Source organism: Drosophila obscura, unplaced genomic scaffold (assembly GCF_018151105.1).
Source record: "Drosophila obscura isolate BZ-5 IFL unplaced genomic scaffold, ASM1815110v1 contig_150, whole genome shotgun sequence".
In the NCBI taxonomy this organism is placed as follows: domain Eukaryota; kingdom Metazoa; phylum Arthropoda; class Insecta; order Diptera; family Drosophilidae; genus Drosophila; species Drosophila obscura.
The window spans coordinates 1802701-1829642 of record NW_024542736.1 but is presented as its reverse complement, the minus strand read 5'-3'; the positions used below and the strand labels follow the sequence as shown (position 1 = coordinate 1829642).

The 26942-nt window shown below is 48.5% G+C and overlaps 1 protein-coding gene across 1 annotated transcript in view; it reads right to left on the bottom strand.

The window, feature by feature from the left end:
- The window catches only part of LOC111082902 (dynein heavy chain 10, axonemal), a 34236-nt gene extending 13162 nt beyond the window's left edge, over positions 1 to 21074 (bottom strand). The window contains 29 exon segments of the mRNA XM_022379147.2: positions 20 to 853; positions 1432 to 1542; positions 2049 to 2207; positions 3028 to 3555; positions 3630 to 4374; positions 4737 to 4857; positions 5282 to 5387; positions 5881 to 6114; positions 7250 to 7445; positions 7533 to 7954; positions 9194 to 9328; positions 9390 to 9608; positions 10021 to 10173; positions 11202 to 11360; positions 11473 to 11764; positions 11842 to 12195; positions 12259 to 12719; positions 12721 to 13151; positions 13221 to 13610; positions 13671 to 13977; positions 14048 to 14642; positions 14701 to 14891; positions 14973 to 15601; positions 15667 to 15815; positions 16850 to 17079; positions 18259 to 18365; positions 18456 to 18579; positions 19029 to 19075; positions 19751 to 21074. Of these exon segments, the coding sequence (XP_022234839.2) occupies positions 20 to 853; positions 1432 to 1542; positions 2049 to 2207; positions 3028 to 3555; positions 3630 to 4374; positions 4737 to 4857; positions 5282 to 5387; positions 5881 to 6114; positions 7250 to 7445; positions 7533 to 7954; positions 9194 to 9328; positions 9390 to 9608; positions 10021 to 10173; positions 11202 to 11360; positions 11473 to 11764; positions 11842 to 12195; positions 12259 to 12719; positions 12721 to 13151; positions 13221 to 13610; positions 13671 to 13977; positions 14048 to 14642; positions 14701 to 14891; positions 14973 to 15601; positions 15667 to 15815; positions 16850 to 17079; positions 18259 to 18365; positions 18456 to 18579; positions 19029 to 19075; positions 19751 to 20408 (9087 nt within the window). The 5' untranslated portion in view covers positions 20409 to 21074.
- Between the last annotated feature and the right edge of the window lie 5868 nt (positions 21075 to 26942).

The window sequence follows — 26942 nt, the reverse complement described above, 5'->3', positions numbered from 1 at the left end:
AGACAGATAGATAGCTTACCTCACTCATGAGCGCCAGCAGGCGATTGGTGCGCGTGTTATCCACGGTTGGCACCAGAATCTCGCTAAACTTCACCGACGGGTCATGGGTATAGGGCCTCACAATCCACTCCCATGCCTTCCAGCAGTTATCCGCGACGTCCCAGAAGTAATCATAGAGTGTTGGCTTGCTCTGCGGAAACTGTCCGCCGCTGGCCGGATTTTCGGGCGTATCCTGGAACAGGGGGAAGCCCGAAATGCGCTTCATGAACTCGTCAAACACAATTTGATGCTTCTCCAGCAGACAGGCGCCCATGGAGCCATAGACGCCCTGCAGGAAGCAGCACTCCAAGGTGTCCACGTTGTACACCTGCAGCACGGGCTCATCGTAGTTCCTGTTGTCCGACGGCCCATACACGGGCAGCAGGGCATCGTAGATGTTGCAGAACTGTGTGACCATATTGAGGTCCGTCTGCATTATGACCATCTTCAGGGGATTGCCCTGCGTGGTGCCATCCAGGCCCTCCAGTATGAAGGCTATTGCCTGCACGATGATCTTCTCGAAGAAGTCGTCGAGCAGCTCGCGCTGCGGCTCCGGGCGGGTGAGCACCCAACGCTGCCAGAACGGACTGTAGCGCAGATTCTTGGGATCCACGTAGACCATTCCGGCACGCGACACCGTCGCCGGAGAGGCATAGGACAGGTTGCCCACCTCGAAGAGCAGCGCACAGTAGTTCTCGAGGCGAATGCGCTCGCCGTTGGCCAGCGTCAGCAGCTTGTTGTCATCCATCACCGAGTTCATGTTCTCGATCCACAGTGCATCGACGTCGCCATCGAAGCAGGCATACCGTCGCTCCTGTCGGATGGGATGGAATGGGATGGTGTTGGGTTGCATTAGCCTAAGTGTGTTATACAATGCCTGTGTCGCTGGTGTCGTCCCCATTTTCCATTCCCATTTCCCATCTCCAGCAGAGCCAGCAGCCAGCCTCATCCATCCCAATGCCAAAGCGAAAGATTACTTTGCAGAGGCGAATGGATAGGACCCTGGACTGGTGACTGGTGCTGGGTGCTTGGTGCTTGGTGGTTGTGCAATCGCGGCTTATTACTGTATGAACGCGATTTCCGCATGAATGATGTACTGCACACAGCAGCACACACAGCAGCACACACAGCAGCACACAGGCCACATCGAGAGCATCTAAACCTAACCCCCAGCCTGCATTTGAGCCACGAACTGAATCTGAACACTCGACACTGAGCGTTGTGCGAAGAGGATTCATTCGCTGATGCTGCACTTCAATTCACCTGGGAACGACGACAAGGACAACGCCACTCTGTCTGGCGGTGTCTGCCCACCTGTGCAGGTGTTTTGACTCCCCCCCCCCTTTTCAACCACATACCACAAACCACATACATATATAGATATATACATACCTCACGCTCGATGGGCTTATTCATTTCACGGAATATATTTGAAAACAATCCATCAATCCAATCTCTCGTTTCCATATCCAAATAGCCGTATAATTCAATAACCGAACAGGCCTGCGGTATAAATAAAACAGAAGTATTATATAACAGGGAGCTGCAGCAGCAGCACCAAGAAAAACATTTTCACATATGGTTCAATGATACTTATTTAAAGGGAAATGTTTTACCCCCATACGCAGATGTTGCATTAAAGGAATAAATCAAGGCAAATATTTTTGGTTTATTTTAAGTCTAGAGAGAGAGAGATAACCAGGGCAGAGGGATATATCTCTAGGGCTGGGGAGGCAATCCAACTAATTATCGCACATTCAATTGAACAATTTCAGCAGCACTTAAGTCCAGAATTGGCAAAGCAAATTACGTAAAACAAAGGCCATGTGCAGGATGGACCTAAGCAGAAATATCTCCCTTCCCCCCAGGTGGTCATAAAGGCAGACAAGAAAACGGACCGAAAAAAAGCCAAGCAGGACCTTCCGTTGAGCAATTTGTGAGAGTGTTGCCGTGTGTGTGTTCTGGTAGGGTGGTGGGGTGGTTGGGTGTTACGTTCCGTCCGCACTTACCTTCGGGTTAAGCACAATGCACTTGGTGGGCAGGCCCATGTGGGTTTGCGCTTTGACCAGAGCATTTATGACGACAGTTTTGCCGCCACCTGTTGGGCCCACAATCATGGTCGAGTGCCGGGTCATCATGGTCTCGTACATTTGCACCACTTTGTCCTCCTGTCCTCCCGTCCATCCATATCCCGTGGAGCCAGCGAGAAGAGATTGCGGAGATGTGGAGCAAAGCAAAGTAGAAAGTAAAAAGTAAAGCAAAGCCGAAGGCGTTGCCGTTGTTGGGATTTAGTTGTCATAAATGATGTTGCCGGAGGCGGACACAAGCGGACACCAGGTACCAGGTACCAGGTATGGCAGCATGAGGAAGACACGACATCACATGTCCAGCAGTTGTCCATATCCGGCGTTGTCCAGGGCGTTGGGGTTTTGTGCGACATTTGTGCAACATTTTGTTTGATGAAAGTGGCACAAAAACCCAGTAGGAGATGGAGATGAGCATTGGGAAGAGCGGGGTGGAGGTGGAGCAAAGAAATGGAAAATTGTATTAGTGAAAATTGTCAGCAGCAAGTAAAGAAGACTGGAGAGCAGTGGAGAGCAGCCAGAGGAGTGCAAAGTTGAAATTGGATGTGGGCTTTCCTGCCCTGCGCTGCCCTGCCCTGCCCTGCCCTGCCATGCCGTGGCCTGGGTCGTGCAAAATGCTTTGTAACATTTCCTTCATTTGCGATTATGCGACATGGCGCAATTTACAAAGTGTCAAAGTGCCCGAGCAGGCAGGCAGGGGGGAGTGGGAGGGAGCCCCACTGACAAGGACACTGTCATGTCCGGTAGCATTTCAGGTGCAGGAAAAGGAAAGGCCATCCTCCAGTCTTCAGTCTCCAGCCTGCAGCATCCAGCTGCCAGCCGCCAGCCTCCAGTCTCCAGTTTGTGTTTACTGTCAACACTGTAATGACAGGGCAGAAACCAAGCTAACAATTGGCAGACGCACCTGATCGGGCAGCAGAATGTAGCCATCGTTGACCAGAACATGACGCACAGCGGAATTGAAGTCCGGATAGCCGACGCGCGGACAATCGATGCCGGGGAACAGGTCCTTGATGAGTCCCAGGAACAGCGGCACATCCTCGAATATGAACTTTGGATAGTTCATGTCGCGCAGCACGCGCATCAGCACCACGGCCTCTGGCAGATCCTCGGACTGTCGCTTCATCACTCCGGCCATGCGGAGCACAGAGTTGAGGGAGCGCAGGCCCCAATCGTAGTGGCACTGCTTCGAGAGCTGCTCCTGCGCGAGGGCATAGAGCACCGTCATCTTCTTGGCCAGCACTTTGGCCGTGAGGAAGCCGTCGGAGAAGAGCGAGATCAGGCAGATCAGCTCAAGGTCCGGCTTAATGCACGTCACCGGCCGGAACAGAGCCTTCACTGACTCCGGCAGCTCGGTGCGTCCGGCATACCCAGGATTCATGGTGACAAATACACCGCACTTGGGATCCAGTTTGATCTCCACTCCTTCAAACTAAAAAGGGACAGGTTAAAGGTTAATCCAGGGACAAGAGAGTGGAGTGTGGGGGACTGGTCTGCTGCACATACCACAAAGCGTTCCAGTTTGCGTATGAGGCCATTGCGTATGGTCTGCAGTTGCGTGGATATCACACTGAGCACGGAGATGTCAATGCGATTGAACTCGTCGAAGCAGCCCCAGGCACCGCACTGGACGAGACCCGAGAGGATGGTGCCCACGGCCCGATAGTCCATGCCCTCGCCACAATTGGTGACCACACAGAGCAGACCCATGGCCTTGGCCAGGTCCTTGACGGTTTCCGTTTTGCCTGTGCCCGCCGGACCGGCCGGCGCTCCGCCCAGATTCATGAGCAGGGCCTGGGTGATGGTCAGGTAGATGCGATCCGTCAGGGGCGTGATCACCAGGCGTCCGTTGAGGCCCATGTACTCGTAGCCGTAATCGAAGCTGCCCGAGCACTGGAAGACGTGCAGATTGTCGTAGAACTTCACCCAGTAGAAGCGCAGCTGGCTCTCCCAGCTGAACTCGCTGGAGTCCAGGACATTGTCGCGCACAAAACTGTCGATGATGTCCCGGGCATGGACATCGACCGTGCACTGGGCCTTGAACTTGAGGCGATCGTTGCGCGACAGATTGGAGCGCACCTTGAGGACGAGCTCCTCGATCTGGTAGTTGTTCTTGCTGAGGAAATCCTTCATGGCGCGCATATTGCCATGGTTCTGGGCCTGATCGAAGGCCTCCTCCACCTCGGCGGTCCACCACACTTGACTGGCGGCTAGGCCCACCATGCCCTGGTAGTTCATTAGCCACTCGGGTCTATAGAAATCGAAAGTGCCCAATGACTGTCAATTTAATACAATTGGCCATAAATATGCTCGGCCATGCGCCGTCGCGGCTTAAACAAAATAATAAATCGCGCGAAATGACAAAATTATACAGTCCGAAAGGGGAGTGGGAGCCCCGGACTCCCTCTCATGCAATGTAAATCACTGGCCATAAAAGGAATTGGCTGCTGAAGTTTCTGTCTGTCTGTCTGTTGTCTGTTTGTCTGTCCCGAGTCTCGCTTATTGTTTCAGAAGAAGATGGGGGAAGGATGCGGTGGATGTGAAGCAGGAGGCATAAAATAAAAACATATTTTATGCCCCAACACAGCTGACGTTCGTCCAACTCTCACTTACCTTGCAATTTCCAGATCTGTGCCAAAGTCGTAGATGGCCGTCTTGCTTATGAAGCGATTCGAGCGACGCATTTCATCCAGCACATCGTTCATCCAGTATTCGACGCGACCCTGGGCCCTGGCTGGAGAGAGAGAGCGGGCGAAAGGACGGAAAACAATAACCGCATAAATAAACCCCAGTTGCCAATATCAATAAGTGTGTATACAACATCGATAAAATTTGCTGTTGTACAGCCAGAACAGAAAGAAGCAATCATCTCCGGTTGGAGCGGACCGACCCATGCTGATGATGCCTCTTGCCTCGATGCCAACTGCGGGACTGCGGGACTGTGGACTGGCTTCAAATTAATTAAAAGAAATTGGCCAAACAGCCAGTAGCTGCTGCAGACACTGCCAGACAATAATGCCATAAAAAAGTTCAATTTTAAAATTGGCAATCAGTGCGTACAGCACTGAATGTTGTATTGTGGCTGGGGCTAGGCTCTTCGGATCGCAACTGAAAGGAACCGAACAGAACAGAACGAAATGGCACGGAACGGAACCTACCAATATGACGGAACTCCATGACCTCTCCCTCGCTGGATATCATGGCGGTGACCATCGTCAGGCTGCCCTCCTTGACCAGACGCAGTGACTTGATATTGTCGTACATCTGTGGAGTGGATTGCGAGGGGGTAAATGAAAATTGCAAAATCAATGCAGAGGAAAAATCAGAAAAAAGCAAAAAAAAAACATATACTTTTTATTTATAAGCCAAATAAATTCATAAAAATTTACCACGGCTCAAGGGACGTCTGGCTGGAAGTGGGTTCAATTCTGGATGCGGGTTGCTGGCTGCTGGCTGCTGGCTGTGGGTTTCGGTGCCATGCATGTGTTGCAGAAATTGGCGTAATTTCCGCCATGGACATTGGCCAGAACGAATAAACAGTGACATTAACTTTTATGGCAAGACTCTGGCTCATATACATGCACACACGCCCAGTCGTACATAAAAATAATGTCACTGGTAGTTTGGCAAATCTGTTGTTGTCACCAGCAAAACCGAACCAACCAACCCCCCACTTCATGGCCCAAACGCCCACCCACCGAAGCACAGAAGCTCGAACTGAAGTAGCCCGCCCTTGCCATCTTTGTACCCAACCCACCTTAATGATGTGGTTCTGCACTGCAGATGGCTCACTGCTGCCCAAAATGGAGAGCAGCTCATCGGTGGATATGAAATAGAAACGCGGAAAAATGCGACGCTTCGAGTCCAAATATTCGTTTAACGACTTCTGACAATTTTCCAAGCCAATGCCCAGGCCTTGTATATCCACTAAGCGTCCGGGTATTGTACAGAATGGCACCACTAACGGATTTTTGGCACAATCGACCATGATCTGCAATGGAAGAGGAAGTAAAGTGAAGTCAGAGAGTGGAGGAAAGCGGCCAATGGTAACGCCAGTTACGGCAGTAAATTATTATGAAAGGCAATGAGCGAGCAACGGCCAAAACCGAAATATAATCAAACATATTAGAGGGAAAAGAATAACTAAGCAAGGCACGCCATAAGATGCTCTACCTATGGCTATGAAATATGGGCTAATATGGGAGTAAGTTTTGGGCTTAGCTGGCAATCAATTCTTTTCGCTTTCGACATTCTTGCATTATTTGTATGGATTTAATCTGTGTCCAAGTGAATGATGCTCTGACCGAATACATCTGATTGTGAGTGTATAAACTTAACACGAATGTCGAGAGCAAATCAAAATAATAAATCATTTCACAAATGGCATCAAATATGGCGGCAAATGTTACAAATGAAACGTAAAGCAAACCGGTGAGGGAATTGGAGAGGGAGAGAGAGAAGAGAGCAAGTGGCGGCTGGCAAGGTTAAGTGAAGTTAAGCGCCAAACACACACACACACACAAATCTATCCATCCATCCATTCGAACACACACACACACACACACAGATACTACTACACACGGGTGTGCCCATAGAAAAGCCGATTTCATGGCAATTGGTATTGGTAGTAGGTAGTAGGTAGGTAGGCAGGCAGGCAGGCAGGCAGGCAGCAAATGAAGCAGTAGTAGTGAGTGGGAAGGTGAAAGTGCTTGGCATTTGTAGACATAAGGGACTCGCTCTCTCACTCTCCCTTGATATGGGAACTGGGCCCACGATGCGTATGTGTAATGTGTGTAATGTGTGTGTGTGTGTGTTTTGTGCTCTGGGGAGGAATGTTATTGTATGTGCACATACATATATATGGAGAAAGCAGTCGTTTGCATGCGTATTATGTTTACCGTTAAGTAAGGAGTCGCCATATTGTCGGCACACATTAAATCAACTCAAATAAATTGTAGCAGATACTAAGTATGCCTGGTGGCATGCCACTGCCCCATGCCCCATGCCCCCTGCTTAAGCAAACAACCAAATAACCCAATAACCAAATAACCAGAACAAGCAAACACAAGTTCAGCAATGAAGGAAGGGAAGGACATGGGAATGGGAATGGGAGCCCGGACACTTACCCTTCGATATGACTTGTCAATGTCATCAAATTTCTTCGCCTCCTCCGGCAGTTGTGTGCGAATGTCGCCGCCAATGAATATGCCCTCGAGATACAGCCACTTGCGCTGCACCACCAGCCACTCGTCGATGATCTCCGAGACCATGGCCAGAGTGCGTTCCCACTTGTTAACCGTCTCCAGAAAGGGGCCAATGAATCTGTGCACATCAAATGCGGGGTGGCGGGAGAAATGTAAGTCCAATTGGTGGAAATTAAACATTTATTTTCTATTTTTTTGTACTCACTGACTCGCGCCCATGGACTGTAGATTCATGCCATTGTCCTCCAGCACCTGGCTGATCTCATCCACGGGTCCCAGCACCCAACCGCGATCATCCATGCCCTTGTAGTGTTTGAGTATCTTGAAGGCCATCACCGCCCAGGTCTCCTCGACGGCGCGCACACCGCGCTCAATCTGCAACTCCTTGATGGCATTGGTCAGGATCTGCTCGGCGATTTCCTGGTACTTGTGCAGCTGCATGGCAAACATATTCTCCAGGGTGAAGCGCGCCGGCGACATGTCGAAGTACTGGCCCGTCTTCTCCATTAGCTGCAACCAATGGCGCTCGCGCAGTGCCTCATGTTTGAGGCTGACCATCAATGGAACAGTGCCCTTGAACTGTTTCATGTGCAGCTCCACCTGCTGTCCCACCGGCTGCTGACGAATCTGTACCAGGGGGGTAGAGGGATAGGGAGATGCAAAAGATTGGTTAGTTAGCTGCAATGCCAAATCAGTTGAAACAATAGTGTGGTTGCCACGCCTGTGGCTGCCCCGCATTGAATTATGACGAACGCGTGTCCTGTGGGCTGGTGGTTTTTGGTTTCTCGGTTAACTCCTCCCATTGCTGCTCTCTTGTTGCTGCTGTTGCTGCTGCTGCTGCTGTTGTTAGCCAAAAAGCGCATTCTGTTTGCACACAGTGCTGTCTGTTTGTTTGCACATGCAAAATTCATAGCAGTCGCGACCAACGCGAGGACATAAATCCAATGGCAGCGGCAACTGTGCAGCGCACTGGGACTGTCAACAAGTCGAGTAAAGGACAGCACACAGTACAGCACAGCACAGCACAGGATGGGACAGCACAGGACCAGTAGACGCCCCGCGGCTGGCATTTTAATTATTTCCAATATTGAACAAATTGATTTACATTTTAGAACGCCTGATTATGTAGAGCCTTTTCGCAGTGGTGCCATGCCGTGCCTTGCCGCGCCATGCGGCGCCTGTACGCCGAAATTATGCGCGATAAAACTGTGCATTAAAATATGTGCATGTCGAATGATTATATTCAAATTTTGTGCACACACACACACCACACGCTGACTGCTATTTATATTAATCCCAGCAGACTAATGAAATATTTGCCATACTAATCTACTTCTCTAGCAAAGCCCCCACCGCACCCACCTAGCTATCCACAGCCCACACAGGGGGAGGAGACACGGACACGCCCAGGCACACAAAACTTTTTTGGCTTTTTTGGGTGGTGGGGGGCGCTGAAATTCCTCAAAAACTTGTTAGTCAAGTAAATAAATCAATTTGTCATAATCAGTTTAGGTGCAAAATTGTGTCGCTGCAAGGCGCGTGGCCATGGCAGTGGCCCGGGGGGGGAGTTCAGGTGACCAGCGCTGGCTGCAGTGGAGAGGAGATGCTCGAACGTCTGTTACCCAGCAGGAGCTGGCAAAAGGCAAGGAAATGGTCTCTCATTCTTTTCGACTAGCCCAAGCCTTCGTTTAGGGGGCGAGACTGGGGGCGCGAGAGTGGGAGGAGTTCACAGTTCAAAAGTATTTTGCTGTTGTTGTTGTTGTTGTTTGGAGGCGTCTGTAATTTTATGAAAATCCAAGCAGGCCAAAAACTTTGTTTAATTGGCAAAGTTTACCCGCCCCGCCCGGAGGCCACCCGGAGGCTTACCGGCTTGGGCAATTTCCGGAATTCCTTCAGATAGCTCTCAACGCCCTCGGTCAGCACAGTGGGATCCAGGTCGGCCCACAGCGTCTTGCCCCAGATCTCACGGGCACCCTTCTGCGATCTGTACAGTTTGTAGATCTGCAAAAGGAAATTTGAAATAATTTAATCTTTCGAGAGGAAACTCGTGTAAGGATTAGACCTGCTGGAGACCCTCATATTCCGATTGAACGCGTCCAAATTCATGATAATCCACCATGGGCATATCGAACAGTCGCTCGGCATTGGCCAGCTCCTGGCGTCGCAGCTCGCGCTCGTTGATCTTCTGGCCATAGGGATCCATGAGGCGTACGCCGCGCTCCAGCTCGCCGCCCACCGAGCCAGGGCCGTTCTCGTCATAGTCCTTGATGAATTCGTCCAGCTGTCAATGGGAGAGGACGAGAAACGCAGTTGAGGTGCAGCATAAAGTTACAAAAGATAGATGCTGCAAGATGTATCCTGGTCCTTTTTCGCCTCAATTCAAATGATAAACACTTCAAGTTAATTCATTTTACGCTGACGACAGCGACAGCGCCAGCGCCAGCGTCCGCCGCTAACAATTGCAATTGACAATAATGGTTGAGCGCGCGGAAAAATCCAATTAAAATGCCATTGAAAGGAAATAATAATGGGGGAAGGAAACAAAACAGAATTGCAGAAACACAAAGAAACAAAAAAAAAAGAAACGCCAAATAGCGGAAATGCAAAGTCGGCAGCGCCCAGCCGCAGCCGCAGCCGCTCCTAATCCCATTTGCAAGCCCTAAGGACTTCCTTTCCATCGCCGCACAACTTACATCATCGCAGAAAACGTCAATTTCAACGGAAGTCATATCGGCGAACTTCTGTTTAATTGGTTGCAGCTTCTCCGAGCGATACAGGGCCGAGAGGAACAGTCGCTTCCAGCGCTTCTCCAGGTGGTGGGCCATCAGCATATCCTCGTAGGGGAACTGCAATTGGGAATGGAATGGAATGGAATGGGAGAAACGCACATGAAAATTAAGCAGTGTCCTTCAATTATCGCTGAGTGCAAATAATAATCATGAAAAGTGCCCGAAATTCACTAACGACCAACGAGGCGTGGCAATGCGCTCCGCCCCCACCCAGCACCCGTCCAACCACCGCAAAACCCAAAAGAAAAGTGGAAAAAAAAACTATAGCACAGCTTTCATGGCCGCCACCGCATAAATTTTCATTTGGCCTTTGCAGCGGATTGCAACGCCATTCAATGTGTCTGCGTCTGTGGCAGTGGCAGGGATAGGGGCAGGGGCAGGGGCACTGTGTGTGTGTGTGTGCATTCATTCATTAATTTATATAAAATGCAAGTTAATTCCGTTTTGTCTGGCCAAAAGCTAAGCGACGTTGCCGCCGCCACGAAATGCCATCAATAAATGAACGAAACGAATCCCGAAAAATGGCAGAGAGTACAGTAGAGAGAGAGAGAGAGAGAAACGCACAGCAACTGGCAACAGACCGGAGATGGTTGGTTCGTTCGTTGGCTGGCTGGTTGGCTCCTAATCTGGGACTCTGGTCTCCGCTCTATTCGCTGTGTCCTGTGCTGCATTTATGTAACCACCAAAAACGGAAAGCCATTTCCAAATGGTCCAGCACCGCCAAATATGCATATGTAAACAGAAATAGAAACAGTCGCAGTCCGTCGCAGACTACGGATGGGGCATTTTGGGTGTGGGGATTTTCTGTGTAAAGCTGCTCATTTGAATACACAAATAAGCGCCATGGTTAGCAAACTTAAGCAACTTTCATTAAAGCAGCGAGGAATGAGTGGCTGTGGAGCTATTAGGAAGGATTGGATTAGAGCGTGGCGGATGGGGGGAAATCGTAGCATCACAATCAGTGGGGAGTGCGGAGCGGCGTGCCAGCAAAAATATGCAATTGAAATTCGTTTCAATCTGGTTTTGGTTTTGGATTGGCTGTGATTGGGATCAGATCGGATCCGGATCGGATGCAGAATTCTTACCATAATTTTATGCTCACTGAGCACTGTGAAGGTCTCCTGCATTTCGTGTATCTTCTGCTCGTTGGTCAGCGTCGTCGATTGAATTGTGGCGATTGTTTGCATGACCAGCTTAAAGTCCTCCAGCTCGCGTGTGGTCTTGTTGAGGTTCATGCTGAGAGTCTGCCCCACAGGATATGCAATGAGTGGGTAGGGGATTGAGTGAGGAGAATTGACTTGACAATCAGGCAGTGGGCGTGGGTCTTGGCCGGGCTGGCCATCTGGCCATACTCACTTTGATTTCGTTTCGCATTGCCCTCATGCTCTCGTTGACATGCAGCAATAGCTCCTCGCCCAGTATGGTGCACCATTCCTGAGCATGCTGCGTGATGCTCTGCAGCAATGGTTGCAAATTTATGCGCACACACTTGACGTCGTGATACTTGCGCATGCTGGCCATCGTTTCCACAATGGCCGAGTAAAATGTAAATTTCTCATCGATTTCGATAAGCGTCACTTGGCGCTGCACAAATTTCTGGCATATGAAACTCTTCTCGTAGGCCCACAGATTGAAGTACTTGCGGAATCTTTGAAGGACAAAGCACACACACAAACACACACACACATATGTACATAGTCTGAAAGGATTTGCTGTGTAACTTACTGCGTGACAAATCCCTTGGCTTCGAGCGCAATTTTTCCAGCCAAATCGTGAATATTTATGATGAGATCCACAATGGACTTGATCTGGACAATGTCCTCGTAGTATGTATAATTGAATTTCCACTGGGCACCGGTTTCAATCAGCGGACACGACAGACAGGTGCCAGCCATCCAGCGCGTGAAGATCTTCAGACGCGACAGATAATCCTTGGATGCGGTGATGATGATGTTCTGCAGCTCCTGGATGGAGGGTTCCAGCACAATCTCCGACATGAGCAGCACGGCATTCACCTCAAACATGGGATTGTCCGACAGCAGGCGATTTATGTAGCACTTTAGATTCTGATAGGTCATGCTGTACCCATGGAAATACAGCGTTTAGTTGCTGATGAATGTGAATGCTGGCCATTAAACTTACTCCACAATGCACTTGTATGTCTCCTCCTCCCAGAATTCATAGTAGGTTTTCATTTTGTCCGATCTGCCGGTGAATGTGCCCAGGACCAAGCTCTCCAGCTTGACGAGCACCGGACCCAGTGAGTCGTACAGCTTCTTCATTTGGGCCGCCTTGCGATTGCGCGACGACTCCAAGAGCTCAAAGTAACCCTCGCACGGGTACACATCCACGCCGCAGTATTGCTCCTGTTTCTGCTTCTCGTCGTCCTCCTCCTCGTCCCTGAACATCGTGATGGAGGCGCCAGTGCTGGAGACGAACATGCGACTCCGCACGGGCTGCAGTCCAATGTCGCTGCGCGACTGACTGAAGTTCACGGCCACCGCCGTCGACTGCTTATCATCCATGGTCTCCGAGTCCAGATTGAATAGGTTGTAGTTCTTGATCAGATCGATCCGGTTGCGCAGGTCCAGGCGGATGAAGTTGAATCTGCGACACAATGGACGTGAGCTTACGCAGCTGCGAGTTGATCTGCTCGCAGAACTTGCCAATGTTGAACGAGATCCAGGTGTAGCGGCCCAGTCCCATTTGGATGAACAGCTCCGTGTCGTAGATGTGGCCGCGCAGGAAGATCACCTCGGACATGGACAGATTGGCAATGATGCCCTTGTACCGATTGATCACCTCGCTCAGCTTCTCGTAGTCCTTGAACAGCAGATCCTTGCGCATGATGCCAGTGCGCAGCACCGAGGGCAGCTCAAAGCCCAGATGCTCGAACAGCTGCCCCTCAAACAGGGTGTCGAAAATCTCGCGATTCAAATTCACAATAAATTCGGAATCATATTCGATGAGAACTTTGTCATCGACCAGTTCGCGCCAAATGGGCAGCAGGCGTTGCGACTCGCTGCGATCCATCACTGGAAAAAAAAAGACCCAAATGCTCGTAGTTCTGTTTGGACAGCTGATATGTCTGTCGCTCAACTTACGTTCACAAATGCTCAGACAATGCCTGTCCATGGGCGTGATATCCTTGGCCTTCTTCTCCTTGAACTGTGCAATGAACTGCAGACATTTCTGCAGCTGCAGATTGGCCTGCCGCGTATTGCTGACCATCCACATGATCATGGCCGTCAGCACGGTGAAGCGATTGATGCGGCACATCAACGTCTTTGAGGCCGTATCGCCGACGGTCGCCTCATCCTCGACATCTTCCAGGGACTCGACTGAGCCGCCATAGGACGTGTTCAGGCTCAGGCCGCTATGGATTACCGAATGCAAATGATTTGACGCACTTTTTGTCGTACTCATTCCCAAATGGGAGCCGCCTTCGCGTGGTTTCGCCTTCAGCGTTTGCACAGACTCGGAAATGTAATCCACTGTCATGGGAGGGTAGGATTATTGTGTGGAATTATAATTAGCATTATTTCAAGACCCACTTGTGCTGGCCTTGCAAATGCGAATGGCCAGAATATGCGAGCGATTTGTGTGATTCACCAGATACGTGGCATTCTGGAGGTACGTGTCGAAGAGCACCTTCTCGAACTGGTACATGGTGGTCATCAGCTCGAAGTACTGCTTAAAGGAGCTGCGTTTCAGGAAGCTATTCTTCAGCGCCGGATCATCCTCCACCCGCTTGAAGGCCAGCACAGAGCTCTTGAGCTTACGGCCCAGTAGTCGGGCCCAGCTAATGGCACTTATCTTTGCCGGCTGATGCTTGGACATGGGTGGCGATTTTTTATGTTTCTGCCAAGGATGAAATGAAGAGCATTTTACTGGTAAAACCTGTTGGGATATTTGTGAGTTGAGAACCAACCATAAAAACTCTCTCCACGGTATTGATTTCTGTGACAAAATAACGCAAAAGATTCTCATGCTTGGTGGCCACGAACTCCTGCAGGCTCTTGCGCGTATCGATGTTCATGGCATTGGTCACCAGCTGCAGACCCTTCTCCGACGAGAGCAGCGAATTGATGCTCTGGTCAATCACACCCTTGGCCTCCTGCTCCAGGGACTCGAGCCGCCTGTTGAACTGCTCCAGCGAATACTCCCAGTTCTCCCAATTGCCCGGCCGGAACATATCGTAGTCAACGCTGTTCATTAGATCATCCAGCATGCGGTACACCTTTCGCATCAGATTATCCACAATGGATGGGTCCGCAATGAGGGCCTTGAGGCGATGCCCAAACAGATTCTCGTACTGAATGAACACCCTGCCAATGTAGGCAATGTCCACGGCCACGCGATGTATGTGATTGACCTCATTAAACAGCGCCACGCGATCGAATTCCCAGCGGGAGCCGGCACCCGATTCCTCGATGTGTCGACGGCTGAGCTTGTAGGCCTGCTTCCAGCAGCGCAGCAGATTGGCACAATTTGTGGCCGTCTCATGGGTGTACGTTGAGGAGTATCTAACGGCAGGGGCATACCGTGTAATTAAATGTGTTTTCTGGTGCTGCAAACACTCACCGGAAAATGTTCTCAAAGTTGATGATTTTCTTGACCTTCTGCACAAAGACATTGGATATCTCACAGAGCAGAACTTGCATCTCGGGGTCACGGCAATAGTAGCTGGACATGGTCCAAATGTGACGCAGTCCCACCATTATATTTGGTATCTGAAGGACAGTCATTTTAAAGCTGTCGAAGCTGCGTACTTTCTGCAATAAAAATATATTAAATTTAAAAGATATTTCCAAGGGGGGAGAGAGAGGCAGCAGCGGCAGAAGCAGTATCCCAACCTCCAAGTAATCCGTGATGGTGCCTAGATAGTCCGAATTTTCTTTGGCCAACTTGAAGCGATTCTCTGTGGTCTCAAGGATCTTTTCCCATTCGAGGGTCATGGGTGACTGATCGCTCTGAAGACGCTCGAGCACAGCCAGCACAAAGTCGGTCTTCAGTTGCTCGATGGTGCCGTAGAGCTCCACCTCCATTTTGTGCCAGTATCGATACTCGGCCATCGGCGTGAATTCATCCAGTTTGGCATCCATCAGGGTTTTCAGTGTCTTGTTGAGAAACTTGATCCAACCCTCGACGACCTGCTCCAGTTGCTCCTGCGTGTAGGTGGGCACCAGGTCCAGTCGCTTCGGGTCCACAGGGACGCGGATGAGGGCCTCCTCGAACTCCACTTCCCCTTGGCCTGGCAGGATGTACGACGAGGGCATACTGAAGGCCCAAACAATGTGATTGATGGTCCAGCCGATCTCCGAATCGAAGTCATCGATCTCCTTGAGAATTCGCCGCTGGATGGGTGTGATGCGTGGCGGGGTGGCCTCCTCGGCGGCATGCTCCGCCTCAACTTTGGCCTTGGTCTCCGTCAGCATCTTCTCCCATCGCTCACCAATCGTTAGCTTCTCGGGTTTATGCTCCTCTGTGGGTGTGCCCATCTGGTAGAGAGATCTCCTCCATTTGAAAGCCAACGATTTATGCACTCACCTTCTTCCTCCGATGAGGATATGATATCCGTCTTTGCCTTGGCCTGTCCCTCGGCCTCGTCCTCGTCGTCGGCGTCTCTGTCTGCCTCCGGCTTCAGGCTTTTGGCCTTCTCCTGCTTTTTGGCCAGAGCCTCCTGCTCCTTCTTCTTCCTGGGGAACAAACAAACAAACACAATTAACGTAGTCCGCGAAACGGCATTCGAAATTAACACAAAGCGTAATGAAAGGCAAGGCCGGCCGTCCCACCCCCTCGTACGCCCCGTCAGCCGATAAGAAACAAAATGAGCAACAAATCGGCAACAAAAGGGGGCAACAAAGGATGCGCTCTGGACGTGGGATACCCAACTCTCGGTTCGGATCCCGTCGACTGCGTTGGCATTTTTTAATCTACATGCCTCCTAAAAAAAAAAACAACCCAAGGAAAAAAAACCAACAAAAAAAAGACAGAAACGAGGGAACAAAAAATTTTTAACTCTGGCGGCGGTCAAGTGGCATTCGCGTTGCGCGCAATGAAAGGCCAAAGCCAATGCAAGGATGAATGGAAAAGGAAAAGTGCGGCGGGGTGCGTGGAGCGGCACAGGATGCTGCCATAAATGCTGCCTGCCAAACAAATGGAAAATGGCCCAAAAGACAACAGCGGCAACAGCGACTGCGACTGGGACTGCGACGACAACGACAAAGGCGCGAGATGGTGGCGCCACCGTTGATGGTAGCATGAAATCCGATTAAAAATAAAAATTTCTTATCGGATGCGCTGTAATTTATGTGCGAAAAGGGTTCTCTCTTCTGCAGGACCTGTACGAAAAAGGAAACTGTAGCCGCCGCCGCCGCTTTCGATGGTAACCAGCGATAAACGCAAAACAAAGGCAAACAAAAAAATATTTGCATCACCACCAAAAAAAAAAAAAATAAACGAAAAAACGAAAAAGAAAACCAACATTCAGAATCGGAGAGACAGGGAGAGTCTCACTCCTGAGTGGAGAGAAAGAGGGAAGAGTTCTCCACTCAGCACCGAAACCAATAAAGCGCGGGGCAGCAGAGCAGCATTTCCCTGCCACCAGAGGCATCCTTCTACATCCCACACACACACACACACACACACAGATCTGCAATCCACGCCCTACGAATTGCGCCAACGGGCAACGGAGCGAATGGCGGCATTGCCTTTGTTAAAAGTTAAATACTTTTGTAGTTTAAGCGCTTTCAAACGAAATTCCGATGGTTTGGATAGCTCCAATAGACCCGGTCCCGATTCCTTGGCTTCGCTCGAAACATCCTCGCCAGCATCCCCGGCAGCGCCGCCAGTACCACCACCACCACCGCCACCGCCGGCTTGGCCTTCATAACTGTCCATTTGCTGGCTGTCCGTTGTGGCCGGTTCACGAAATTGATATTGAATGGCGCTTTTGTAGACCTGCCGCATAGAGAGATGGAAGGGAGAGAAAACCAAAGTTAAGAGAGGGGAATGAGAAAAAAAAACATAAATGCATATGCACTAGACGCGCCACTAATACACAGTAAAATACATACTGTAATCTTCCTTTGGAATAAATATAATATATATTAATATGCATGCGAAATATTCCATCTAAATATGTTAATATTTAATTTAAATATTAAAAATATTTAATTTAAATACGAGAAATATTTAATTTAAATATTTAACATATTTTAATTGAATATTTTCATATTAATGATGGGAGATGATGGGAGAAATTGTTTTACATAAACAATAAAAGGTGGAGAATAATTAAGAAAATTGTAGAGTCCAGTCCAGTCCTGGCCTGCGGTCTGAGTAGATTTTATAATAGATTCTTCGCGTTGATTTGCACCAAAAAAAAACCTGATTTTCAACAAAAATGTTCCAATTTATTTTCAATCCAAAGAGCTAATATTATGGCTGCGCAGGACTCCCCTTTCCCCACGCTACTGTATAGACCGCAAAATTTGCAAAAGTCCAAGTCTTGGCGGGGCAGGGGCAGGGGCCGGGGCTGAGTGGCAGCAACCAGCCTAATGGAAACCGCAGCCCATTTTGAAGCTATGATGAAGCAATTTGCGTTGGCGGTCACCGCTTAAGGCGGCTCGGTAGGCGTGATCCCACCGCCCCACCAACGAACCCGCATCCCCGACATCAGACCAGACCATCATCCGCTGGATGGAAGCCCCACATCGAAGGGGCATCCACATCCATCCATCCTCTGGCGTGCAGTGAAGCGGAAAAATCTTTGCGGCACAGCGGGCCTTTTGATAGATGACTGCCTTGTTTTGGGAATTAATTACAATTCGTCACAACATTTTGTTTTGCGGTTGAGGAATGGACAAACCGATGAAGGGAAGGAAGTAGCGGACCGAAGCGGACCAAGGACATGCCACGAGCCTTTTGAAACAATGGAGCTGCTGAATGCCTTAAAGTCTCCACTGATTGATTGGCGAACGTTTTATGGTGTGTGAAATGAGCAAAACGGGTGCAAATTTGAGTGATTTTGCGGAGAATACAATACAATACTCGTACAATGCCGAAGAGGCATTAAGTGATGCGTCTTTTAATGTCCGATTACGGCCTAGGTTGATTCTGGGATTCTGGGATGCTTACCAAGTTGAGGTCGTCGCGCAGCGAATCGATGAGTGAACCCCGAACGGTGCCCAACAGGAAGAGCAGCGGCATTTCCGCAAAGCAGTTGGCTATCTCATTGAACCAGGCTGAAAGAAGGGAAACGGGTAGCACAGATTAAGCTTAACAAATTAATAATCAGGAAAGTGGTTTGTTCTGTCCGTCTGTCAGCGACTTACGTATCTCCCTGCGATTCTTGCGCAAAATGTAAACGTATTTAATTTTGGGATCCAAAGCCGATGAATCCATTTCCCCAAAGTGGCAATGCAGCTGCGGGGTTTTAACATATGCTGGCACCAATTTCTGTGGAAATGTGAAACATTTAAGTACATATGTATGTACCATGTACACAAACATATGTATATGTAGTACTAAGGGGCTTGCTTGAATGCATTCAAAACGGCAGGCATAGGATAATTGAATTGGAATGCAAACTCGAATGAATTCGACTCTGCTATGCCTTATTTCTCGTTCCAACTTACACACTGATTAACTCAAACTCATCTCGAAACAAAGTAGTTAGATAAGATTAAAAAAATATAAAAAATACAATTTCATTCGAGCACATTCCATCAGTCTCCCATTTTGAGTGCATTCCTGCAGAGATCCCTAGGATGTACGATGTTTGCGAAGGAAACTAGGGTGTGGCCCAGTGCTGCCCAAGCGGTAGTGAATCGATGGAGAGCCAATTTCAATTTGTAAACTGAATGAATGTTACACTGCAATTAGAGTGAGTCGGACATAATGCTTACCTTCACCTCCACATAGACGGGCACATACGTCTTCTTCTTTTTGCGGCCTGTTATCGAACGGCGTGTGGGAGAGTGGGGAGAGTGTGAATGGGGGGGAAAACGTTGGAGTGCATTAGTGCAAGAGGGCGAATAGTGAATGGAGGCGTGTCAAATTGTAGGAAGCGAGCGACAGAGCTGCTGATTGAGATTGATGGGATGGAACAAAGTGCAGCGAATGGAATTTGCATTCGCCATTCGCTTCATTCGCGCCATTCCATTTAAATGCAATGAATGGATCCACAACCGAAACTTTGGCTCTTATCTTTGGGCTCAGTCGCCAAATAGTGGGATTTGTTGAAGGGTAGGGCGAAGGGGAATGATTCAAATTAAAAGTTACAAAAGAAAGGCAAAGGCAAAACTGAAACCAAAACCGAAAATGAGCCCCTTAAATATTTATGATGTGAAGAGTGCGACCAAAGATTCGTTTCGTTTGATATTAAGTTTTTGGACGGGCTACAAAATTTATGCAATCGCCAGAAGAAAAGGCGAAAACTGAGCAAAACTTTTGAAATTAAAAAATGGTTTGAACAGAAACAAAGAAAATTCAAAAAAGGAAAATGGAAACTAAGAGAAAAGCCTTACCATTTTCCGTATCTGAGCTGGCTGCAGAAATTAGTTTTTGTAATGTAAAATGGTGGATTTGTGGATGAAGCTTTTTGAGGGCCGTGTGTATTTCCACTTACGTGACTGTCTGGAGCGGGCCGAACTCTTGCCACTGCCACCCACAGTGGCCTCTTCCTCGCCCTCCAGTTCACCCTCCATGTCCGCATCGGTGGTCTCGCCGCCCGTGTAGGTGCCCTCCTCCACGCCCGCCTCCAGATCGGTGGTTGATGGACGTGCCGAGCCCGCCTCGACATCCTGTCCACCCTTCTTGCGTGCCTGCTTGGTGGCTGCTCCTGCCGCCTGCCTACCGCCCTTGGCATCGCCCTTGCCCTTCTTGCCCTTGCCCTTTTTCTCGGGCACTGAGGGCCTGGGCGGAGGTGGCACCTCCTCGAGCACTGTGATCTCCTCCTCGATGAGGCGATCGTAGAAGGTGCGCCAGACGAACATCACCACATAGTGGAGATCCTTCTGGCTCTCGTATCGTTTCTTCAGGAAGCTGCTCACCGCCTCCTGGTTCTTGGATATCAATTCGTTCACATACTTTGAATCAAACACTCCCAGCATATTGGCAATTATCGTCTTGAGCCAAATGATGCGCGGCTCATCGTTGCTAATGGATCCCACCGAGTAGGTCGTCGAGCGTTGGCCAGTGGAGCGACTCTGTAGGCTCCAGGCATCTGAGAAGGGCGACGGCGTCTCCCCGGGCGGCTGCTCTCCCTCGAATTGAAGATGTGCCATTGTGGAGTGGTCCCTGCCTCCTCTTATTTGAATTGATTGTTGGTTCTTGAGGCGGCAGCCTTTTGCCGGTGCTGCTTGTTTGGCTTCGTTTCGCTCTTCTTGAGGCTGCTGCTGCTGCTCCTCCTCCTCTACTTCTGTGGCACGGCAATGTCTTCGCGCGGCTGCACATCAAACGTTTGAGTTGATTTTACGGGATTTCTCTCTCTACCTTGCTCTCCCTGCCTCTGTCGGGTTCTACCTTTACTTCTGTAGGAGGGAGACTGAGGCTCCTTCTAAACCACCTTTCCTTTCCTTTCCGTTTTTGTTGTTCTTTCAATCAATTTCATCTGCCGTTGTGGAGTTCGTTTCCTCGCTGTGGCGTCTCCCTTCTTGTTGTTTGTGTGTGTGCTTACTCCTGGGCGTCTGCAAATCCTTTTGTGTATCCCAGGACAACAGTTGCGGCTCTGTGGCGGCAGTGGCTGCAACTGCGGCGATGGCCAACTGCCAGCCGGTTCTAAAACCAAATATGAATACAGCCCGTGAATACCCACCCAGAGAGATGTTTCCCTTGGCTCAATCTCTTTGGTATTCAAACATACGGCGCAACTATTCGCGGACACGTTTCGAGCTGCTTCTCAATTTGTTAACAATCCTTTACGAAACATATTCTGGATGACTTCTACCCATTACATTTTCAAGGCGTACTTTGATTTTCTGTTGCTAGAAATATCTAGAAATGATCTTTGCCGTATACTTTTGGAACGTATTATAAAAGATATTCCATGTACTTTGCTCAACGATTTCTCGATTCGATTTGTAAGTCTTCGACTTTGGTGGCGTTGTACTCCAATTGATTGCAGTTATGGCTATACTTTCTGTTATATTTGTAGCTGTTGCTGTTTTGATACTTCTTCTTCTTCCTGCTGGAGTTCCCCTGCCCAGCAGTTCGTTTATGCTGTTGCCTTGGTTGTAGTTCACTGCTTTGGGGGTATTTTGATTCTGCTGAAATGTTTGACATGTCCAAATCAAAACTTGTTTAATACCAAAAAGGGAAAAAACCCCGCCTTGAAACTTGCAGCTGCGTATATACACCAAAGAAAAAATCCGTGTAATTTTATTTATTTTAATTAATTAAAATATAATATATAATATAATTAATAATAATAATTAATTTTATATAATATAAGTGCCAATGCCGACAGTCGTTACTTAGTTCCCCGTGTTTGTCTCCAAAGTATTAAACTTTGGAATGACTATAGCCTGGATTCCAAATGTCTACACTATATATCCTGCATATCCTGCGGCTCTGTTGAAGGGTATAACACGCTGCGAGCAGCCTTACTTCGTGTTGCTTTTGCTGTTGTTGTTAGGCAACCCACCCAACAAATGCATTGGTTTAATATAATTTTGCTGATGCCTTTTCCTTTCACTTTGCCACTGCTGTTGCCTCTGCCGTTGCCTCTTTGCAGCTACATTTGCAACATGCAACAGTCGAATGCCACCTGCCTCCTGCCACGGTTCCTCTGGAGGGCACACGCCGTTGCGTAAACAAAACACGCAGCTCCGACTTAATGGCTATGCACATTAGCAACGTGCCAGGGACGTTCGTTGCCAGGCGCCGGGTCAAGTGGCTGGCCCATAGTAAGTAGCCATGGCACAGGCACCGGCACAGGAATGAGGGGAAACAGAAACGTGGTTGGTCGGTCGGTCGGTTGGTCGGTTGGTCGGCTCAATAACTGTATATGGGGAAGCATAAATAGAAATATTTACTCGGCATAAGCAGCAGCACCAGCAGCAACAGCAGCAGCGTCAACAGGGCAAAGTAAGTGGATGGAGTAGGTAAGTGAGTGGGTTGCAGGGTGGTTGGGTGGATCCGATGGCTCTGAGGCTAAGTGCAAGAGCAAAAGTCAACTTTGCCATTAGAAATTGCCTAACAACCGACAACTGCAAAGGTCTTTGATGAGCTTACTTAAAGTGCATACTCGTTTGACCCGCTCCATCGAGGGAAAATGCAAAAGAAAAGCATCAATGTGAGTGGAAAATAAACTCTCACTGATTGACATTGAATTTTTGTATTAATTATGGCCCTACCATGCCCTACCATATGCCATATGCCCTTGCCTTGATGTTCTCATCAGCGGGATAATCTATCAAATTAATGTACTTTTTAATAGCCTTGTCTGGGGAAAATCTTTGTGTTGACTTTACCTGCGGGCGAGGCTCTCTCTCTCTCGCCTGGCTGCCCGCCTGCCTTGATCTGTCCTGCCGCCTCCCTACGATGGCATGAGGCAATACTAATTAAAATAAATGAACATTTACGTCGTTGAAGCCAAGGGTTGGGGGCCAAAAGATTAGACGACGAAGGGTGACGTGGCTGCGGCTTTGGCCGTGCCTGGGGCCATGCCATGGCGGTGGCATCATTAAAATGCATGGCTCAAACGGTGCGTATACTTAATATAGATTGTATTGAGCGTCCTGGGGTGCGGGCGCGGTGCGTCTTGGAACAGGATGATGTTGATGAGAATTGGGCTGGAGGGAGGGGAGGCGACTGTAGGGACACTCCCACGTTCCGTTTGTGGTGGCTGTAATCTTTATGCGTCATGTTTTTATTTGTATTTATTATTGCGTCGCTTTGCCACCGAATGCTACACAAGAGTGTGTATATACACTGAGAGAAAAACGAATACAAATTTCATAAACTGCGGAAGGTATATTTTTCCTTAATGCAGATGCTTTCTCTCTGTGTATATACACTCTGTTTGCAGGTGAAATATTCCACGCATCTAGCGAAATGAGAATTTATTGACTTGACTCTGGGCATGTGTGTGTGTGTGTGTAGTGTGTATGGCTAGGTGTGTGTGTGTGTGTGTGTCATCTATAAGTGTCTTCTGCTCGCTCTCACTGTTTGTGTAGCGCTGTTTCCGCTGTTGAATCTTGCCTGCAGTGTGGAGGAGGCTCCTTCGGCATACCACCCACTGCATATTTATCTACGTCTAGGAGACACATCTCGAACAGCATCTCGCGCTTTGTTTGCATTTGTGCTTAATAACTTTTAAATGATGCCGAGCGTGACTCCTTCAAAGAACGAAATCAAATGGAAAACGTGTGTGTGTGTGCTCTGTGTGTGTGTGTCTCTGGGGAAACATACCATAATTAGTGGCAAATGCAACGATACAGGTACCTATCTTTGCCCCATTAAAACCCCTTCTCAATAACCTGATACTCTTTAGGAGGGGAACGGAATGGAACGCTTGGAATCCCCTTTTTCCCTTTGCGAAGATTTTCAAATTGTCTCCCATGCTTTAAAGCCTTTCGTAGGGCAGCAGGTCCTGACCTGCCTGCCAATAGATAAACAGCAACGCATAAGTGTGGGTAGTGGGGGGGTGGGAAGGGCTACGCTCCCAGCCAAAGCCGCTTATGCTTATCGAATGAGGAGAGGGAGGCCCAATGCACAGACAATGAAGTTTGGAAATTTCATTCCCGTAACGCAGAGGGCCTTTGTTTCGGGTTTCAAACATTTTGGAAATGCCCCATAATTGATGCAGGAGGCGCATGCATTCGAAGCAAGGCAATTGCATCCAAATATGCTTTCGAATGCTCTCCGACAGCAAATCCGGTGATGCCCCACGCCGTAGCTCAAGAGTCCGTCCGGAGTCCAGACCAAGTGCGGTCGAGCGATCTCTGCTGGGATGCGGAAGTCCGAGTCCTGGACTTGGGTGTGCCTGGATGTGTTAATTAATAAACGAAGTCCACTTTAAGACGACGCCTGCCTGCCGCCTGCATTGCCACTCGATTGCCATGGCATCGAGGCAGCAGCGGGGCAGCCAGGCAGCCGGGCAGCAGCAGCAACGGTAACCTCAACGATTTCAATGCAGTTTCGGGTTGCGTTTGCCACAAAAGCCGAATGCCAGCAACTGACAGAGATTGCCAGGCTTTGCGGATAGTTAATGAGTCGACGCCCAAAGGCCGGCAATCGGGGAAAATATGCTGCAGAGTTCCGCCCCCCCCTCTCATGCCGTCACACACACCCTTCGATGCCCAATCTCTTTGAGCGTTCGAGCAGCCATTGCCCAAATGCAGCATTTTTGAAGTAATAAAGCGCTGGGCTGGGCTGGGCTCAAGCCATGCCATTGCCGCTCGCTTGCCTTCCCACCCAGTGGATGTTTCTGTGTGTGTTGTGGTTGCTCTGATTGCAAATTACACCAGGCAACACAGATTTCAGAACAAACAAAGAGAGGTTTGAAGTCTGTACTAAAATCGGCTGACCAAAAATCCCTCGAATATGTCTCTAAAAGGCGCTAAAACCATAGCTAGCAAATAACTGTCAACACTTTTTTCCATTGCGGTCCGTTTTATTAAAATATGAATACAATACAATCACAGTTTACTTCTGCTATAAGAGCTTTTCCGTCGTGATTTTTAAAGGACATATTATGGTCTAAAATATTTTTATTAATTTTAATGACATAATTATAATTATAAATATAATATATTTTTCATAATATTATTTTGCATGTTTTCAGTAAATGTTATAAAATAAGGCGAACAGTGAGATTGGCACAATTAGTATTTAATACGATTTTTTCTTGGAATTTGTACCTTTGGTCACTAATTTTGAACAAATGTTTGACTTAAGTTCTTGATCTGTGGAACTGTCCAATATTTAATTGCAACTGCCGGTAAACAAAAACACATCCACAGAATTTCAGATAAATATTTTCAGGCTGAGAAAAAACCCATATACATATTTGTGCGTTTTTATTGCCTCCCTCACTATCTCGTGATAATCAAATAGAGAGCGAGCGAGATTCTTTTGATGAGACCAGCTCTGTTTCAGCTTTCGAAGGAACGGTGATCGATGGAATGGAACTGAATACCAAGTGCCGAGTGCCACAGAGAGTATATTCGACTGTGTCTTCATGCAGGAATGCAGTTTGAAGTACTCGAACTGGTTTACATGGGCACTCATTTAGTTTTTGTTGCCTGCTGTTGCTTGACTTTTGCCAATTTCAACTGCTGCTTGTTTGTTGCTCTTGGCCATTTGATATGCCGTTTTGTTCGTTGGCTAATTAACATTGCTTTTCTCTGATTGCAGCAGGGACATTTCCATTTATTTCTCATCACTCACTCGTACACACACACGCACAAACACACACAGAGAAATACTAGCAACAGTCGAAGGAGAAATTTTTACGAAAAGAATCAGAACTTGTCTTCAACAATATTATTCAAAATTTCCGACTCCAGCATTGGCTAAGTCAACTTTTGGCCACAGTAGAAAAGTTTTTTGACTGACTCCAAGTTTTATCATATTTTTGCACAGTCAAATCTCAGCGAAAGATTCTCCACCCCCTGCCCGAAGTTCAATTTGCATACAGAGTTGGAGCATTATTTTTATTTACCTGATTCCAGCGCTGATTTATGATTTTATCGTGAAAAATGCAGAGCAGCTAGGACGTGGACGTGGACGCGGACGTCGACGTGAAGCGACGGAAAGGAAAAGCGAAGCGCACCGAAAAGTCAATTGAAATGCAAACGTGGGGCCAGTGGGTTGTCTAGGGCTGTCCTGGAGTTTTGGGGCCAGGCCAGCGCCAGCGCCAGGACTCTCTTCTCTCTCTCTCTCTTGTTTGTATACGCCGCGACCGTTGCGTGTTGGCCATAACTCAAAGCCTGAAGCTTTGTTGCTTACCAATTGCGATGCGATGGCGTCACGTGTTTTCATTTGGCGCCTCCTCACTCGCCTTTATGCCAAGTGCTTCGTGGGAATTGTCACGTCACAGGAAGTTGCAGCAGAGGCGACGTCATTGACTCATAAATAAAGTTAGAGCCAGCAGGAAAGCGCTGCTGCTCCTCCTGCTGCTGCTGCTGCAGCTGCTAGGTGGGAGGAGAATCCTCTCTGGTGTCTCTGTCCATTCGAGCCAATTGCAGTGATAAAATTTAGTCCGAACATTGGTCGAAAGGATGTGCTTCGAATGTGCAGTGTTGGAGGAAAACTTCCGCCTTATCCAAAGGATTGCCAATGGCTGAAGATGCATCAACCAGCAGGCGGTCTGCAGAGAATAATATTTTTCTTGTGCGGTCTAATTGGGATATTACATAGATATCGATGTGAAAGACATTCGAGCGAAAGGATTTTATTTGTACAGAAATTACCGAAAATTAAACATGTTTTTGTTTCTGTGAATTTAATTGGAACTTATGCAAATTTTCTTCTTAGAAAGGTTCATGTGCAGCTTTAATTTTTGATAGATCTGCCCGAATTATCCCCATTCATTAACACAATTTACACCGTTAAGTGTGTCCTTAAATTGTATATTGTCTTTTGTGTGGCAGATACGTGAATGGTGCTCTGGGCGCGCAGGCTGTCATTCAATGTTGCCAGCGGCAGGTTTCTCGAGAGCTGCAGCTGCAGCACCAGAGTCCTGCCATGTGGGAATGGAGGGGCATGGGGCATGAAGCATGTCCTCTGCAGCGGCAGCCGTCATACGGCGTTGTTTCATTAAAATATGCAAGCAATATTGCGGCATAAAAACACACACGAAATTATACAAAAGC